Source organism: Callithrix jacchus, chromosome 7 (genome assembly GCF_049354715.1).
Source record: "Callithrix jacchus isolate 240 chromosome 7, calJac240_pri, whole genome shotgun sequence".
NCBI classification, from domain to species: domain Eukaryota; kingdom Metazoa; phylum Chordata; class Mammalia; order Primates; family Cebidae; genus Callithrix; species Callithrix jacchus.
The window spans coordinates 46805055-46823448 of NC_133508.1; the positions used below are offsets into that span (position 1 = coordinate 46805055).

Sequence of the window (18394 nt, forward strand, 5' to 3'; positions counted from 1 at the left end):
CCTGGGCAACAGAGCGAGACTCTGTCTCAAAAAAAAAAAAAAAAAAAAAAATCGATGTGCAGGTTTCTGTGTTTCAACCCATGTAGGTAAATACCAAGAGCATACATGATTGTATAGTAACGTCACAGGCTTTTGAACAAGAATGACCTCATCTTGAGTAGGGGCTGGATAAAATAAGGCTGAGACCTACTGGACTGCATTCCCAGGAGGTTAAGGCATTGTAAGTCACAGGATGAGACAGGAGGTCAGCACAAGACACAGGTCCTAAGAACTCGCTTATAAAACAGGTTGCAATAAAGAAGCTGGCCAAATCCTACCAAAATCAAGATGGCCATGAGAGTGACCTCGGGTCGTCTTCACTGCTACCCTCCCACTAATGACACAACAGTTTACAGATGACATGGCAACATCAGGAAATTACCCTATGCGGTCTAAAAAGGGGTAGCACGAATAATCCATTCCTTGTTTAGCATATCATCAAGACATAACCATAAAATTGGGCAACCAGTGGCCCTCGGGGCTGCCTTCCTTATGAAGCAGCCATTCTTTATTCTATTACTTCCTCTTTTTTTGGAGACTGGAGTGCAGTCTCTTTCTCTGAGGCTGGTCTTGGCTAACTGCAGCCTCTGCCTTCTGGATTCAAATAATTCTCATGCCTCAGCCTCCCGAGTAGCTGGGATTACAGGTGCACACCACCATGCCCCATTAATTTTTGTAATTTTAGTAGAGATGGGGTTTTGCCATATGGGCCAGGCTTGTCTTGAACTCCTGACCTCAAGTGATCTGCCTGCCTTGGCCTTCCAAAGTGCTGGGATTACAGGCATGAGCCATTGCACCTGGTCTATTCCTTTACTTTCTTAATAAACTTGTTTTTGCTTTCTTCTATGGACTGACTCCAAATTCTTTCTTTCTTGTGTGAGATCCAAGAACCCTCTCTTGGGATCTGGATTGGGACCCCTTTTTGGTAATATATAGACCAAGTTGGAAAGAATTAACACTGGGACAGTATTAAGACTTCCTATCTGTAAACATGGAATATTTCTCCACGTATGTAGTTCTTCTTCATTTATTTCATCAGTTTTATGATTCTCCTTATATAAATTTTTTGTCCATATTTTTGGACAATTTTTGTATTTTTAGTAGAGATGAGGTTTCCCCAAGTTGGCTAGGCTGGTCTTGAACACCTGACCTCAGGTGATCTGCCTCCCTTGGCCTCCCAAAGTGCTCGGATTACAGGTGTAAGCCACCAGGCCCAGGCTCCTCGTTTTTAAAGTAAGTTTAAATTAGATTCAAGATTTTGTTTTTTTGGGAGCCAGAGTTTCACTCTTGTCGCCCAGGCTGGAGTGCAATGGCATGATCTCCAATCACCACAACCTCTGCCTACCAGATTCAAGCGATTCTCCTGCTCAGCCCCCTGAGCAGATGGGATTACAGACATGTGCTACCATGTCTGGCTAATTTTGTTTTTTCAGTAGAGATGGGATTTCTCTATGTTGGTCAGGCTGGCCTTGAACTCCCAACCTCAGGTGATCCATCCACCTTGGCCTCCCAAAGTGTTGGGATTACAGGCATGCCCCGTTCAACATTTCAATAAAGAGGAATTCAAATTGAAACACAGGCTGTTGAGACAGAGACAAATTGCTACAAAATTTCTAAAACGAACTCCCAGTTTCTCTCTTTTGCTGCAGACTAGTAACAGTTGGTACGCCTAGATCCATTAATATATATTGTTCAGGTGTGGTGGCTCACACCTACAATCCCAGCACTTTGAGAGGTCAAGGCAGGTGGATTGCTTGAGCCCAGGAGTTTGAGACCAGCCTGAGCAACATGGCGAAATTCCATCTCCATAAATAAATATTAGCTGGTCATGGTGGTGTGTGCCTGTAGTCCCAGCTACTTGAGGGGCTGAGGTGGGAGGATTGTTTGAGCCTGGGAGGTCGAGACTGCAGTGAGCTGAGGTCGTGTCACTGCACTCCAGCCTGGGTGACAGAGTAAGACCCTATCTCAATAAAATACATATTTAAAAATTTCCAAAATACATCTTAGAGGCTGCAGAAAAGCTTAAATGCCTGAGGTACTGGACCTCTAGTGTTTAGTGTCTTCTTAATACATACTGTTTTCTTAATACATGTTATTGGCTACTTTATGAAGTTCCTTGAATATAGGGACAATCACTTACTCATCTTTTCATCATAGTACCTGCCACAGATCCTGACAGAGCAGATTAAAAATGTTCACCGAATGGTGCATTTGAGCAGAAAGGACTTGAACATAAAAGAAAACATCCCCAGATAGGCGCCTATGAGTAATGCAGAATTCTGCACAGGGTTTGATCTTTGAATGCTCGGCAGGGAGGTGGGAGGCCAATTGTTCCTTTTTTTCAATTTTTTTTTTTTTTTTTTTTGAGACAGAGTCTTACGCTGTCACTCTAGTTGGAGTGCAGTGGCTGTGATCTTGGCTCACTGTAAGCTCCGCCTCCTATTTTCAAGGGCTTCTCCTGCCTTAGCCTCCCAAGTAGCTGGGGTTATAGGTCTGCATCACCACACCTGACTAATTTTGGTATTTTTAGTAGAGATGGGGTTTCTTTATGTTGGCCAGGCTGGTCTCAAACTCCTGACCTCAAGTGATCCACCTGCCTCGGCCTCCCAAAGTGCTGGGATTACAGGTGTGAGCACCATAATTTGCCCAGCCTCAACTTTCAGTGAAATAGCTTTTCACTAGAAAAATTTCAAAAGTAGTACAGAGATTTCCTGTATGCTCTTCACCCACTTCCCCTAATACTAACATCTTATAACGATTGTACGATTATTATTGAACTAAGGAATTCAAATGATACAACGCAGTAACTCCAGCCCTCATTTCGCTGACATCACTTTCTCATTCCTGTGGTTCTCTGGCCCAGGCTCTAATCCTGCATTCCACGCTGCACTCAGAACCATCAGGTCTCTTTAAGTCTCCTCCAGTCGCAGTCAGTTTCTTCATCTTTGACTTTCACCACCCTCGACAGTTTGCTGTTTCTTGAGCGCAGCAAATGCTTGGATTATGTAGCTTTTTCTCTTCTGATAAGAAATTGGTGAAATTGAGTTCCCATGAAGGGGATCAGCCTCTTCTGGAAGCTGAGTTCCTTTGTGCATCTGGAAGTTTCAGCCAGCTGACTTTTGGGGACAGCCAGTTAACTTTTGGCCTCTCCTTTTCAAAAGCACAGCGACAGGCTCAGGGTTGTGGCTGGTTTCCAGTTGGGCCACTGAGGGCCTGTCAGTGTGACCGGAAGTGACACATCCTGTCTCCGGTGTTTTGGGGAAATGAAACTGTGGGGACCTCTCTCATTTCTCCTGTGGTGCTTACTGCCCATTTAGGGAGCTCTGTTGGGGTCCTCAGCTCCTTGGCTCCATTCACTTTGCACGAATCCTTTTAAGGCTCTACCATCCATCCTTTTCTTGCAAGCATTGATTTTTGAGGCCAGCCACATTTCCAGCTCTAAATACAAAGCACTTGTTCTGCCAAAGGGCCGGTGAAAACCTTTCAGGCCAGATTCCTGCGTTACAGCACATGACGTTATAAATTTAATCACAGCTCCCTGCTCCTTTAGACAATTTAGAAAGGAAGGAGGCATCTGACAGGTTTTAAATACCTCCTACTTGCTGTCTTCCAGAAAACATGTTCTTGGGCACAACCACCTTTGATGACTTGAAATCATCAAAGTCCTATTTGAGGACTTTAAATAGGAAGATCTTGCCGGGCGTGGTGTGGCTCACACCTGTAATCCCAGTACTTTGGGAGGCCAAGGTAGTTCGATCACTTGAGGTCAGGAGTTTGAGACCAGCCTGGCCAACGTGGTGAAACCCCGTCTCTACTAAAAATACAAAAATTAGCTGGGCATGGTGGTGTGCACCTGTAGTCCAAGCTACTTGGGAGGCTGGGGTGGGAGGATTACTTGAAGCCGGGAGTTGAAGGCTACAGTGAGTCATGATCGTGCCACTGCACTCCAGCCTGAGCAACAGAGTGAGTGTCAAAAAAAAAAAGAAAAAGAAAAAACAGTTCTAAGAGGCCCCATTTCCTATTCCGACACCTTCGGCAAATTCTGAAATTGGCCAGAGATAGAGTAGAATTCTAGTTTCCACGCCCACTGGCCGTAAGTTTTTCAGGACCTTCCCTTTGCTGGGGTCCTTTTCCAAGCTGGACCTGCCACTGTGTGTCCCTGCCGCTGGTCCGTGGGCTCTGGGCGGGGAGGAGTGTGCTAGGGAGAGGCACCTGCCCAACCTGGTTTCCTCAGGGCTTGGCCTCCATCCTGATCTTACCCTGTGCCCTGTGTGCAAACGCCTCTTCCCCTTCGATGACCCTGCTCATGGCATTCTAAGCCAGTCTATGATACGATCTTGTCCCTGGCTCAGACAGGTGGGAATGAGCAGAGAAGCTCCCCAGCCTGCAGGCCTGACCCCTCTGTGCTCACCTGCACCTCTCAACCCCACCTCGTCTCTCCAGTGCAGATCAGCCTGCCTGACACCATGCGAATAACAGATGCCAATGGCACCGTGTACATAGCCCAGCAGATGCACTTTCATTGGGGTGGTGCATCCTCGGACATCAGCGGCTCTGAGCACACCGTGGATGGGATCAGACACGTGATCGAGGTAGTGATGACCCCCACTGCATCCTCTTTCCTTCGAACCCTGTAGTCACTTATTTATTGACAGATTCTCTTCTCACTCTGTTGCTCAGGCTGGAGTGCAGTGGCGCAATCTCAGCTCATTGCAACGTCTGCCTCCTGGGTTCAAGTGATTCTCCTGCCTCAGCCTCCCAAGTAACTGGGATTACAGGCACATGCCAGCATACCTGATAAGTTTTGTATTTTTACAAAACATTGGCTGGACGGGGTTTCACCATGTTGGCCAGGCTAATCTCGAATTCCTGACCTCAGGTGATCCACCAGCCTCTGCCTCCTAAAGTGCTGGAATTATAGGTGTGAGTCACAGTGCCCGGCTGTCACTTTTCTTATTAAAACAGCCAAGGCCGGGTGAGCTGGCTCATGCCTGTAATTCTGGCACTTTGGGAGGTCAAGGCAGGGGAATTGCTTGAGCCCTGGAGTTCGCAACATAGCGAGATCCTGTGTCTACAAAAAGATAAAATAATAATAATAAATTATCCTGGAGTGGTGGCACATGCGTATAGTTCCAGCTTCTGAGGAGGCTGAGGGGGGAGGATCGCTTGAGGCCAGGAGGTTGAGGCTGCAGTGAGTCCTGATTATGCTGCTGCACTCCAATCTGAGGGACAAAACAAACAAAAACAGCCAAAGACTCGGCAATGGTAGCAGTTATGTCATCCTGAAGTTTTATTTTTTATTCACTCGACAGCTATTGACTGGTGACCGGGGCAAGCTCCTGCCCTCGCAGTACTCGGGCTGCAGGACAACAGCCCACAGGGTGTGGTGAACTCTCCTTTCTTTCAGCTGGATTTCTATGTGTTAGATTTTCTTTCCTTTTCTTTTTTGAGACGTAGTTTCACTCTTTCGTCCAGGCTGTAGTGCAGTGGCCTGATCTCAGCTCGCTGCAACCTCCGTCCCCTGGGTTCAAGTGATTCTCCTGGCTCAGCCACCAGAGAAGCTGGGATTACAGGCACCTGCCACCACACCTAGTTAATTGTTTAGTAGAGATGGCATTTCACCACGTTGGCCAGGCTGGTCTCAGTCTCAAACTCCTGACCTCAAGTGATCCGCCCACCTCGGCCTCCCAAAGTGCTGGATTACAGGCATCAGCCACTACACCTGGCCTGTGTTAGATTTTTTGAGTTCCCTCTTTTGCCAGAATCCATCTTTAAGATGACTATAATTTAACAGTGGCTGTCTGGAACAAGGGGGTGCAAGCTCACCCTCCCTGTAAACCCCCAGACACCCCAGGAGAACCCCAGCTCTGCCAGCTCATCTGCCTGGAGGGAGGTGTGGTCAGGGAAACAGCCTGGAACTACCATCATCCAGAATCCCACTCTTGTTCTTTCCATTCTTGGGGACGTTTCTAGTCATGATAGATCGGATTTGCAGTTCAGAGGGAGGGAGATGGAGGTCCAAGTTTCTGGTGTGGAACGGTCTGAGGCCTCAGATGGAGCCCCTTTCTTTCTCCTCCTTCTTTCCTGGAAACCATAAGCATTTGAATTGCTGTGAACTGCCCTTGACCCACCCTACCTTGTTCTTACAGATTCACATTGTTCACTACAATTCCAAATACCAGAGCTATGAGACAGCCAAAGATGCGGAGGACGGCTTGGCTGTACTGGCAGCCTTCGTTGAGGTAAGCAGAAACCACCCACGTGTGTCTGCATCTGAAGTTATAGGTGGATGTCCAAACAAGGTGTGAAGTCTGGTTGAACATTCTTCTTTCTGATCACTCTTCATCCTCTCCCGAGCTCACAGTTCTTAGAGACATTGACTGGATGAAGATTGACCCTCTTCTTCCAGCTCCTGCTCATGGTCACTGTGCTCCTTCTGCATCATCAATCTCCAGACCTTGGTTAACTTGGGCAAGCTGACTTAAAAGAGCTGGAATCATGGAGGGGTTGACTAGACACAGATGGTCTGAAGGGCAAGGGGAAACCTGCAACCTAGTCAGACAAAGGCAACATCTCTGCATTTCTCTATTTTTTTTTTTGAGATGGAATTTCACTCTTGTTGCCCAGACTAGAGTGCAATGGTTCAGTCTTGGCTCACTGCAACCTTCGCCTTCCTGATTCAAATGATTCTCCTGCCTCAGCCTCCCAAGTAGCTGGGATTACAGGCACCTGCCAGCACACCCGGCTAATTTTTGTATTTTAGTTTCACTATGTTGTCCAGGCTGGTTGAGAACTCCTGACTTCAGGTGATCCACCCACCTCAGCCTCCCAAAGTGCTGGGATTACAGGCCTGAGCCACTGCACCCAGCTAACACCTCTGCCTTTCTGGTCAGGAGTTTGAGACTAGCCTGATCAACATGACAAAACCCCATCTCTTCTAAAAATACACAAATTAGCTGGGTATGGTGGCAGGAGCCTGTAATTCCAGGTACTTGGGAGGCTGAGACAGAGGAATCACTTGAACCCGGGAGGTGTAGGCTGCAGTGAGCTGAGATCCTACCACTGCACTCCAGCCTGGGCAATAAAGCTGGACTCCATCTCAAAAAAAAAAAAAAAAAAAACGCTAGGCATGGTGATTCATGCCTGTAATCCCAGCACTTTGGGAGGCCGAGGTGGGCAAAGCACCCTGATCAACATGGAGAACCCTGTCTCTACTAAAAATACAAAACTAGCAGAGAGTAGTGGCACACTTGCCTGTAATCCCATCTACTCAGGAGGCTGAGGCAGGAGAATTGCTTGAACCCAGAAGACAGGGGTTGCAGTGAGCTGAGATCGTGCCATTGCACTCTAGCCTGGGCAACAAAAGTGAAGCACTGTCTGAAAAAAAAAGTCTAGAAGGTGGGATTTCAAGCTAAGTGACTAGAATAGGCAGGAATCCAGTCCCCCCAAAACAAGTATTAAATTAGATAAAATTATAAAAAAAAAAAACCCACCATTTCAATGCTCTGGAAATGGATCCCAGGCAAACAGCAAATTGAGACATTTATTCATGAAAAATGGCTAGAATTGGGTAAGAGTAATGAATGTCTGTAGACATCTTTCCTGGGGATATTCCCATCCACACCCACTAACTTGGTCAGCAAGTTAGTTTTATCAGGCAAAGCTGGTCAGGAAAACCAGCTGCTTCACTGCCTGGGCAGGGGAGCTGACTTGATTTGGGGTGAAAGTTGAAAACCAGGCTCAGGAATAACGTTGGTAAAAGTGGTAAGCTTGACAGAAAACACAGAAAGCAAACAGGAAAAACTTGCAGCTCTGAGAGTCTGAGGTTGCAGTCCCGGTTACAGTGAACTGTGAGTGAGAAACAAGTCAGAAACTTAATGGGGAAGATCCTGGAAAGGAGAGACAGACAGACGGGCTGTATAAACACCCTAACAGAGTCTGATAAAAAGTCAAAGCTGAAGCCAACATGAGAACTAGCTGAACTTTGAATGTGCTTCAAAACCTACACACAGATCCATCAGGAGGAGTCCTAGGGGCTCAAGGGGTCTGAGCACAACTTCTGCTCAAATCATTTTACTGACCACAAAGCTATGTTGACCGTAGGTAGCTCCTAGGAATTCAGCCCAAAGAATACAGATAAGATTTAAAAACTGAGCGCAGACATCAGCTGCTGCATACTGCTTGGGAGACAGAGCCTGCAGACTAAGTCCATGCAAGTTACTGAATAAACACACACATGGAATGCTGGAGGACAATTACAAAAATCAGAATCAGGACTTGCTGCCACATATTATCTAAAACATCCAGTTTGCGGCAATAAAAGTTGGGCATGCAGGCTGGGCACGGTGGCTCACACCTTAATCCCAGTACTTTGGGAGGCTGAAGCAGGTAGACACCTTAGGTCAAGAGTCTCAGATCAGATTGGCCAGCATGGTGAAACCCCATCTCCATTAAAAATATAAAAAAAATTAGCCAGGCACGTGCCTATAGTCCCAGCTACTTGGGAGGCTGAGGCAGGAGAATCATGTGAACCCAGGAGGCAGAGGCTACAGTGAGCCAACTTAATGCCAGGGTGACAGAGTGAGACTTCATTTCAAAAAAAAAAAAAAAAAAAAAGTTGAGCATGCAAAGAAAGAGGAAAATGTAATCCATACATAATGAGGGGAAAAAGCCCCTCAAAACAATCAATAGAAACTGACCTGAGTGGAACCAGAGTGATTAGGCAGACAGGACTTTAAAATAACTGTCATTGCTGTGGCCGGGAGAAAAATAAAATAAAAATAAAACAACTATCATAAATGTCTGAAGAATGAAAAGAAGCTATGTTCAAAGAATTGAAGGAAAATATGATGACAATGACTCTAAAAAGGGAATTTCAGTAGAGAAAAAGAAATTTAAAGATGCACCAAATGGAAAGTCTAGAGTTGAAAAGTACAATAAACAAAGTGAAAAAAATCACTAGATGAGCCCAAAGCAGATGTGAGGCAGCAGAAGAGAAAAAGAATTAATGCATTTGAAGATAGAGCAATGAAATTATCCAATCTGAAAACAGAGAAAAAAAAAAAAAACAGAAGAAAAATGAACAGAGACCAGAGATCTAGCAACCTGAAGCAGCATGGCCAAGCCTTGTGGGGAGTGCCTGAGCAGGAAGGCCCGCAAACAGGTGGAGGTCTTCAGGCAGAATCTTTTCCAGGAGGCTGAGGAATTCCTCTACAGATTCTTGCCACAGAAAATCATATACCTGAATCAGCTCTTCAAGAGGACTCCCTCAGTATGGCTGACCTGACTTCCCTCCAGGCCCCACTGGACATCCCCATCCCAGATCCTCCACCCAAGGAAGATGAGATGGAAACAGATAAGCAGGAGAAGAAAGAAGTCCCTACGTGTGGATTTCTCCCTGGGAATGAGAAGGTCCTGTCCCTGCTTGCCCTGGTTAAGCCAGAAGTCTGGACTCTCAAAGAGAAATACATTCTGGTGACCACATGGATCCAGCACCTGATCCTCAATATTGAAGATAAAAATGATTTTGGGGTAGCAATCCAGGAGAAGTTGCCAGAGAAGGTGAATACTGTCAAGACCAAAGTGGAAGCTTTCCAGACAACCATTTTCAAGTACTTCTCAGAACATGGCGATGCTGTGGCCAAGGCCTCCAAGGAGACTCATGGGATGGATTACCAGGCCTTGGTGCATGAGCGTGATGAGGCAGCATATCGGGAGCTCAGGGCTGTGGTGCTGGACCTGAGAGCCTTCTATGCTGAGCATTATCATATCAGCAACAGCATCCTGGAGGAAACTGTCAACCCAAAGGGTGAAGAGAAGCCATCTATGTACTGAACCCAGGACTATAAGGAAGATAAATGACCTAAATGAAAAAGAAAAATGAACAGCCTTATAGACTCATGGGGACAAAATCAAGCATAGCAACATATATGTTATGGGGGAGTCCCAGAAGGAGAGGAGAGAAAGTGGAAAAAACAAAACAATGGCCCAAAAGCCTCAACTATGAGGAAAAACGTAAATTACCAATCCAAGAAACTAAAGAAAACCAAGTCTTATAAATAAACCCCAAGACTAGATACATCAAAAATCAAACTGCTGAAAGCAGCAAGAGAAGAGGGATTTATTATATGTAGGGGAATGACAGTGCAGTTAATGGCTGACTTTTCAAGTCATCAGAAGACAGTGGAATGACTGTCAATCAAATACGCTATCCAATAAACTACCCTTCAAAATTGAAGGTGAAACCAAGATATTCCCAGATATGCAAGAACCAGCATAACTGTTAGCAGATCTATCTTGCAAGACATATATAAGAACATTCTTCTGGCTGAAAGAAAATGATACCAGACAGGAACTCAGATCCACAGAAAGAAGCGAAGCATACTAGAAATGGAAAATGGAAAAGACTACATACTTCTTTTGGTGTGCGTTTTCTTCTTTTAATTTCTTTTTAAAAACCCTTAAGATTATTGAAAGCAGTGACTATACCACTGTATATACCACTGGCTTATAATATATGTAGATGTAATGCATATGACAAAAATAGGAGAAAGGATGAGGAAGAAACAGCTTTTTTGAAGCAAAGTTGCTATCTTTTACTGAAATTAATATTAACCTGACCGAGATTGTGATTGAATTGTATATGGTAATCACTCGAGCCACTACTAAGAAAATAATTAAAATGATTAAATGGTACATGAGAAGTATTTGCTTAACACAAAAGAGGACAGCAAAGGTGGACCAACGGAACAAAAACGGCACGAGACATCCAGAAAACAAATAGCAAATGCAGTCATAAAGCCAAGAAAGCCAAAGTTATACACAGCGAAAGAGACTTGAATCAGCACCACTTGACTGAAAATAGCCATTCAAAATAGACCTTTTTCACCCAAAGCAACTTTTCTGACTTTTAAAGTCAATACTCACACAGAAAACAGTGATCTAGTGTTGGGGGAATTGTAGTTGTTTTGCCCCGGACATCCGGCTCTCTGTCGGAAGTACTCAGGATGAAAAAGGGAGCTCATAAGATGAAGCCCTCCTCATCACAAAGAATCTGACTGTGGCTGACACTGCCCAAAACAAGCACACAGGCTGGGCGCAGTGGCTCATGTCTGTAATCCTAGCACTTTGGGAGGCCAAAGTCGGTGGATTATGAGGTCAGGAGTTTGAGACCAGCCTGGCCAACACAGTGAAACCCCATTTCTATTAAAAATACAAAAAAATTAGCTGGGCATGGTGGCAGGTGCCTGGAATCCCACCTACTCAGGAGGCAGAGGCAGGAGAATTGCTTGAACCCAGGAGGCAGAGGTTGCAGTAAGCCAAGATTGTGCCATTGCACTCCAGCTTGGGCAATAGAGCAAGACTCCATCTCAAAAACAAAAAACAACAACAAAGAAAACAAGCGCACAGAGGACATTTTTTTAGAGTAAGTATTGGCCATTTCTGAGGGCATCACCAATGACCGAGAAGCTTTGTTCCCTGGAAGCTGCCAAAATAGTTTAGAGAGTGCCTTTCTGGAAAGACGCATGAACCTGTGCAGTTGGCAGCAAAGAACACTCAGATTGTCTCCGTCAGAACATGGCAGGGGCACAGGCTGCCTCTCCTTATTCTCTAGGCTCTGCCCAATCAGCTAGAAAGCTGAAGGGCAGGATTAGCAGAGATGGTGGACTGGGGCCTCCTCTTCACTCATGCTCAGTGCTCTGTGTTTTGCTGCAGGTGAAGGATTACCCTGAAAACACTTACTACAGCAGCTTCATTTCTCATCTGGCCGACATCAAGTACCCAGGTAAGGGAAGCCAACTGCGGCTGCAGGAGGGACGGGAATGAGCAAGAGTGTGAGTGTGGGGTGGACCCGGGGCAGGGGATTGGTGCTGGTGGGGAGGGTGGCCAGTGGGCCTGCCAAGGGGTCCGCCCCTCCCTGTGCAAGGTCACTTGTTCCAGTGATTCCTGCTGTTGGCTTAGGCAGCAAACTTCTCTGAGAAACCTGCTCATACATTCTGTGTCAATTCCCATGACTGGAACTTCTGGCGGGAGTCCCACTAAGTAGGGATAGCCTCACTTCGTTGACTCTTTTCCCAACTGGCCGTGACAGTCCTGGCCGCTAGAGAGATGTTCACCCTGGTTCCAAGCTGAGGTGAATGTCAAGAGAGAAGCCGCTCGTCATCCCACTTGGACATACAGACACTGGGGGTGTTCTTCCACCCGCTCTGCCTCCAGAAGGCAGCCTTCTTATGAGAGCAATCTCCTGCCCAGGGTCAACGCTAGACCTTGAGTTATAACCACATCAGCTCCGCATCCTCAACCTCACACATCCCATTCTGGCCACACCTCCCAGCCTCTCAGTCCTCTCACTTCAGCACCCGGCTCCTCCTGCAACTCACCTGACCCGAGTCCTCCGACCCTGGGGCTTCCACAGTCTCACTCCTGGTGACACCTGGTCCTTTCATTTCTCCCCCAGCTTAGATTCCACAGGCTATCCCACCCCAACACTCTCAAGGGTCGCTCAACACTCCCACGCAAACACCCTCTATATCTTCACCCCTCCACAAACTCACCTGGCAAAGCCCAGACCAACTCAGAGCCGGCAGCCAAAGAGCTGAATGCAGTTGGGACAGAAATCCATAGACAGCTAAACTGGTATTATTAGAATTATTATTCCCCTCCCCTCCCCTCCCCTCCCCTCCCCTCCCCTTCCCTTCCTGATGGAGTCTCACTCTGGAACCCAGACAGGAGTGCAGTGGCTCAATCTTGGCTCACTGCAACCTCCACCTCCTGGGTTCAAGCAATTCTCCTGCCTCAGCCTCCCGAGTAACTGGGATTACAGGCGCCTGCCACCATGCCCAGCTAATTTTTGTGTTTTTAGTAGAGACTGGGTCTCACCATGTTGGTCAGGCTGGTCTCGAACTCCTGACCTCGTGATCCACCTGCCTCAGCCTCCTAAAGTGCTGGGATTACAGGTGTGAGGCACTGCGCCAGGCCTGATTCTGCAGTTATAACTGCTGCCCACCCACTGCTCAATGAGCCCAAACCAAGACATTTTGGTCTTCCTTCGAGGGCACTTACCGAGAAGCCTCCGGGGGCCATATTTCTTTCTTTCGCTGATCATAAAATGTATCCTCTGCCTAGCCATGCTAATGGTGACCACGGCAGTTACACTTGGGAGTACTTCCCTATGTACCAGTTCAATGCCAGCTGCTTTCCAGACATTATTCCCCCTTCCCTCATAACAATTCTGCTGATTATTCCCTTTTTACAGATGAGGAAATGGCCGCGGAGTGAGCACCCGGCCAAGACCACTCAGCCAGGAGGAGGTGTCTGAGTGCCTCTATCCCCAAAGCCTCTCCTCTCAATCCCTTCCAGGGAGGAGTACACTGGGAAATTGTTTCCCGATCATCAGCTTCTATGTTCTGCTGAACTCAAGAGATTGAATCTGGCGAGGCCTGGGCCTGAGCTGTCCTCCTGAGGGGTGGCGGCGGTCCCTGACATTCTATTACCTTCCGTCTTTTTGGTTAGGACAAAGCACAACTCTGACTGGCCTTGACATTCAGGACATGCTGCCCAAGAACCTCCAGTACTACTACAGCTACCAGGGCTCGCTCACCACTCCTCCCTGCACCGAGAACGTCCACTGGTTTGTGCTGGCCGATTTTGTCAAGCTCTCCAGGACGCAGGTAGTGTACGGTGTCGCTTTGCCAAAGTCTTGCCCTTTGACTGCCTGGTTAATAAGACTGTTCCCAGAATCTCAGCTCACGTCAACAACTGGGGATCCTATGGCATTTTCTGCATGCAGGGCTACTGTGCCTCACCTACCCAACCATCTTTTTTCCTTTCCTTTTTTTTTTTTTTTTTTTTTTTTGAGACAGAATCTCACTCTGTCATCAAGCTGGAGCTCAGTGGTGCAATCTCAGCTCACTGCAACCTCTATCTCCCGGGTTCAAGTGGTGCAATCTCAGCTCACTGCAACCTCTATCTCCCGGGTTCAAGTGGTGCAATCTCAGCTCACTGCAACCTCTATCTCCCGGGTTCAAGTGGTGCAATCTCAGCTCACTGCAACCTCTATCTCCTGGGTTCAAGCAATTCTCCTGCCTCAGCCTCCCGAGCTGGGATTACAGGCATGCATCACCATGCCTGGCTAGTTTCTATTTTTAGTAGGGACAGGGTTTCACTGTGTTGCCCAGACAGGTCTCGAACTCCTAGGTTCAAGCAATCTGCCTGTGTCAGCCTCCCAAAGTGCTAGGATTACAGGTGTGAGCCACTGCACCTGGCCATCTCCGTTTCTTAAACTTCTCATTTTTTTAGAAAAAGGTGGAAAAGACCCCTGCTCAAGGACACCCACACCCCAAAATGTTGCCAATCAGGCTGGAAGTGTCCCCAGGCACCTGACAAAGCAAATGGTCAATTATCTCCAGAAAAATGATCTTAAATCTAGACCTAGAAGAATTTTCACAAATAAAGTTACCTGAACTTAGCTCAATTAAGGAAAAAACCCCACAAAACATCTGAGAAAAAAAGACATTGTAAATGAGAACCAGCAGATTCAGACCTACAAAGATTTCAGTTAGTGGAATTATCAATTAATATGACATAAGAAGATTTGGTATGTATAAAAAAAAGAGGTTTAAATATAAGAATGAAAAAATATTAAAATGGGCAGCCAGACTTGGGAAAAAACCCAAATAGAATTTCTAGAAATTGAAAAATAGTATCAAAAGTTAACAATCCAGGCCTGTCACAGTGTATCACACCTATAATCCCAGCACTTTGGGAGGCCAGGAGTTTGAGATCAGCCTGGCCAACATGGTGGAACCCCTTCTCTACTAAAAGTACAAAATATTAGCTAGTTGTGGTAGTGTGCACCTGTAATCCCAGCTACTTGGGTGGCTAAGGTGGAAGAATCACTTGAACCCGGGAGGTAGAGGTTGCAGTGAGCTGAGATTGCACCACTGCACTCCAGCCAGGGTGACAGAGTAAACTCTGTCTAAAAAAAAAAAAAAAAAATTTGTCCAGAAATGGTGGCTCATGCCTGTAATCCCAGCACTTTGGGAGGCTGAGGCAGGCAGATAACGATGTTAAGGGTTCAATACCACCCTGGCCAACATGGAGAAACTCCGTCTCTACTAAAGATACAAAAAATTAGCTGGGCGTGTTGGGTGGCACACCTGTAATCCCAGCTACTCGGGAGGCCGAGGCAGGAAAATCACTTGAACCTGGGAGGTGGAGGTTGAAGTGAGCTAAGATCACGCCATTGCACTCCAGCCTGGGCGACAGGGTGAGACTCTGTCTCCAAAATAAATAAATATATAAATAACCCAATGAATGCATTTAACAGCATGTTAGATACAGTTTGAGAGAGAATTAGTAAATTGGAGAAAGCCAATAACATTATCTAGAATGCAGCACAAAGAGAAAAAGAGATGGAGCTATAAAAAGAAGTGAAGAGACGTAGTATAGTGGAAAGGTCTAGTAAATGTCCAATCGAAATCCTAGAAGAAGAGAGGCAGAGCAGGGAAGAGGCATGATTTGACAAAATATTGGCTGACAATTTTCAGGAAGAGATACCAAGTCATATATTCAAGAATGCCAATTAGTTTCTCTCTCTGGGCGTGTATAGATACACGTGTGTGAATACCCAACTCCCTGCGCTAAACCCATCACAGTGAAACCACCAAAGACAAAGAAACAATTTAAAAATCAGCCAGAGAGAAAAGACAGATTGTCATGCAGAGTATTATTAGACAGAGAGTTGATTCAACATAGCAACAGTGAAAGTCAGAGGGAGTGGAAACATAATTCCAAAGTGCTGAGGAAAATAAATAGCCAGTATAGCATTGAATGTGCAGCAAAAGTGCCTTTCAAGGATATAGACAAAATACAGACATTTTCAGGCTGGGTGAGGTGGCTCATGCCTGTAATCCCAGCACTATGGGTGGCAGAGGCAGGCGGATGGCCTGAGGAATTTGAGACCAGCTTGGCCAACACAGTGAAACTCCGTCTCCACTAAAAATATAAAAATTAGCTGGGCATGGTGGTGGGCACCTGTAGTCCCAGCCAGTTGGGAGGCTGAGGCAGGAGAATCACTTGAACCTGGGAAGCAGAGGTTGCAGTGAGCCGAGATTGCGCCACTGCACTCCAGCCTGGGCGACAAAACGAGACTGTCTAAAAAAAACAAAAGCAAACAAAAAAAACCAGACCTTTTTTAAAAACAAAAACTGAGTTTGCCACTTGATATATTTCTGCTTACTTCTTTCTCTCCTTTGTACTATTGGACAAAGACTCATATAAAAAGCTGAAAGGAGATTGTGTGCAGATACCTGCTGGAAGAATGCAGAGAGATGAGTTCCAAGTCATGCCCTTCAGCAGCACCCAGAACCTCCCTGGACTTGAGATCTTCTTACAGTCGCTTTATCAGGGTTATATAAATCCAAGCTCTAGCCTGGTGGTTAATTTTTTTTTTTTTTTTGAGACAGTTTTGCTCTGTCTCCCAGGCTGGAGTGCAGTGACATGAAATTGGCTCACTGCAGCCTCTACCTCCTGGGTTCAAGCAATTCTCCTGCCTCAGTCTCCTGAGTAGCTGGGATTACAGGTGCTTGCCACAGTGCTCGGCTAATTTTTGTATTTTTAGTAGAGAAAGGGTCTTTCCATGTTGGCTAACTCCTTTGCTCAAGTCATCTGCCTGCCCTGGCCTCCCAAAGTGTTGGGATTACAGGCGTGAGCCACGTGCCTGGCCAATTGTTACTTCTTTTAAATTACCCAGTGCCTCTCCCCTCTCTAATGCACTCACATTGCCCCAGGTTTGGAAGCTGGAGAATTCCTTACTGGATCACCACAACAAGACCATCCAGAATGATTACCGCAGGACCCAGCCCCTGAACCACAGAGTAGTGGAATCCAATTTCGTGTACCTCCCGAACCAGGGTGAGTGGGATCGACTGTTGCTTACATTCTGCAGTTGGTTAACTCCTGTTTTGCTCCTTCCTCTAGGTGGACCCATCTCTTCTGGCAATAGTAAGGGAAGGAGAGTCATTTCAGTAGCAGGAGGCTCAGATGGGCCAAGCTGCACAGGACTCAGGCAGAGGGTGATGACTTCTTCCCAGTCCAGGCAGGAATGCGAGAGACAACTACGTGATTTATCACCTACCTAGTCTTGGCTAGATACCATAGGAGAAGCAAGATGACCGCAACATCCAGAAGCTCGCATAACAGCGTAGGTTCAAGTTACTTTTTTTTTTTGGAGACAGAGTCTAGCTCTGCCGCCCAGGCTGGAGTGCAGTGGTACAATCTTGTCTCACTACTACAACCTCCGCCTCCCGGGTTCAAGTGATTCTCCTGCCTCAGCCTCCCCAGTAGCTGGGATTACGAACACCTGACACCAGGCCGGTCTAATTTTTGTATTTTTTAAAGAGCAGTGGGGTTTTGGCATGTTGGCCAGGCTGGTCTTGGACTCCTGATCTCAAGTGATCCAACCACCTTGGCTTCCCAAAGTGCTGAGATTACAGGCATGAGCCACCGTGCCCGGCCAAGTTAACCTTGTTAACCCCACTCAGGTTATTTCCTGTACATCTTGATCTTAGTCTGTGTTATGAACCCACCCCGAATGCCTCCTATACATTCTCTCAAGGTGGAGTTAACTAGACCACAGAGAGTTTACCACATCTGCCTGGGGTGCAGGCCCCAGACCCCAGCATGCTGGAAGTAGGCGGGCAGTCCAGCCTCCACTGCATCCTTCAGTTCCTTGGAGGCTCCAACTGTGTCCTTGCCTCACCTCATTTCTGTGTTGGCGAGAATGTAAATATTTCACAACCTCCTCTTCTTCATTTTGTCTTTCTGTAAAGTTGTAGTGAACTGTACACAGTCCCCAAAACCATTGTCTTTACAAACTGTTCTGTTAACCATTCCTGATACTTTTACATTTTCCAATACAGTAGAATCAGTCTCCTATCAATATTGTTTACTCAGTATTATCCCACTTTCTTTTTGAGATGAGATCTCACACTGTTACCAGGTTGGAGCTCAGTGGCACAATCACAGTTCACTGCAGCCTCAACCGTCCAGGCTCAAGTGACCCTCCCACCTCAGCCTTCCCAGTAGGGGGACTGCAGGCACACACCACCACACTCAGCTAATTTTTTTTTTTGTATTTTTTTGTAGAGATGAAATCTCACTATGTTGCTCAGGCTGGTCTCAAACTCCTGGCCTCAAGCAATCGTCCCACCTCAGCCTCCCAAAGTGCTGGAATTATAGACATGAGCCACCTCGTTTGGGCTTACCTCACCTTTATATGTACCTTTTAAAACTTAAATTACCATCCTCAACTCCAATAAGGTTTATTTGTGATTTTCTCCCCATCTTTCCTTCC

At 46.4% G+C, this 18394-nt stretch overlaps 1 protein-coding gene and 1 pseudogene across 2 annotated transcripts in view; both read left to right on the forward strand.

Moving 5' to 3' along the window:
* CA6 (carbonic anhydrase 6) overlaps positions 1 to 18394 on the forward strand; it is a 36101-nt gene that overhangs the window by 9415 nt on the left and 8292 nt on the right. For both annotated transcript variants that reach the window (XM_035307619.3, XM_035307620.3), the window contains exons 3-7: positions 4483 to 4631; positions 6189 to 6281; positions 11755 to 11824; positions 13552 to 13709; positions 16830 to 16953. In XM_035307619.3, coding sequence (XP_035163510.1) covers positions 4483 to 4631; positions 6189 to 6281; positions 11755 to 11824; positions 13552 to 13709; positions 16830 to 16953 — 594 coding nt within the window. The remainder of the gene's footprint in view (positions 1 to 4482; positions 4632 to 6188; positions 6282 to 11754; positions 11825 to 13551; positions 13710 to 16829; positions 16954 to 18394) is intronic.
* On the forward strand, positions 9145 to 9873 carry LOC100397031 (proteasome activator complex subunit 2 pseudogene; annotated as a pseudogene).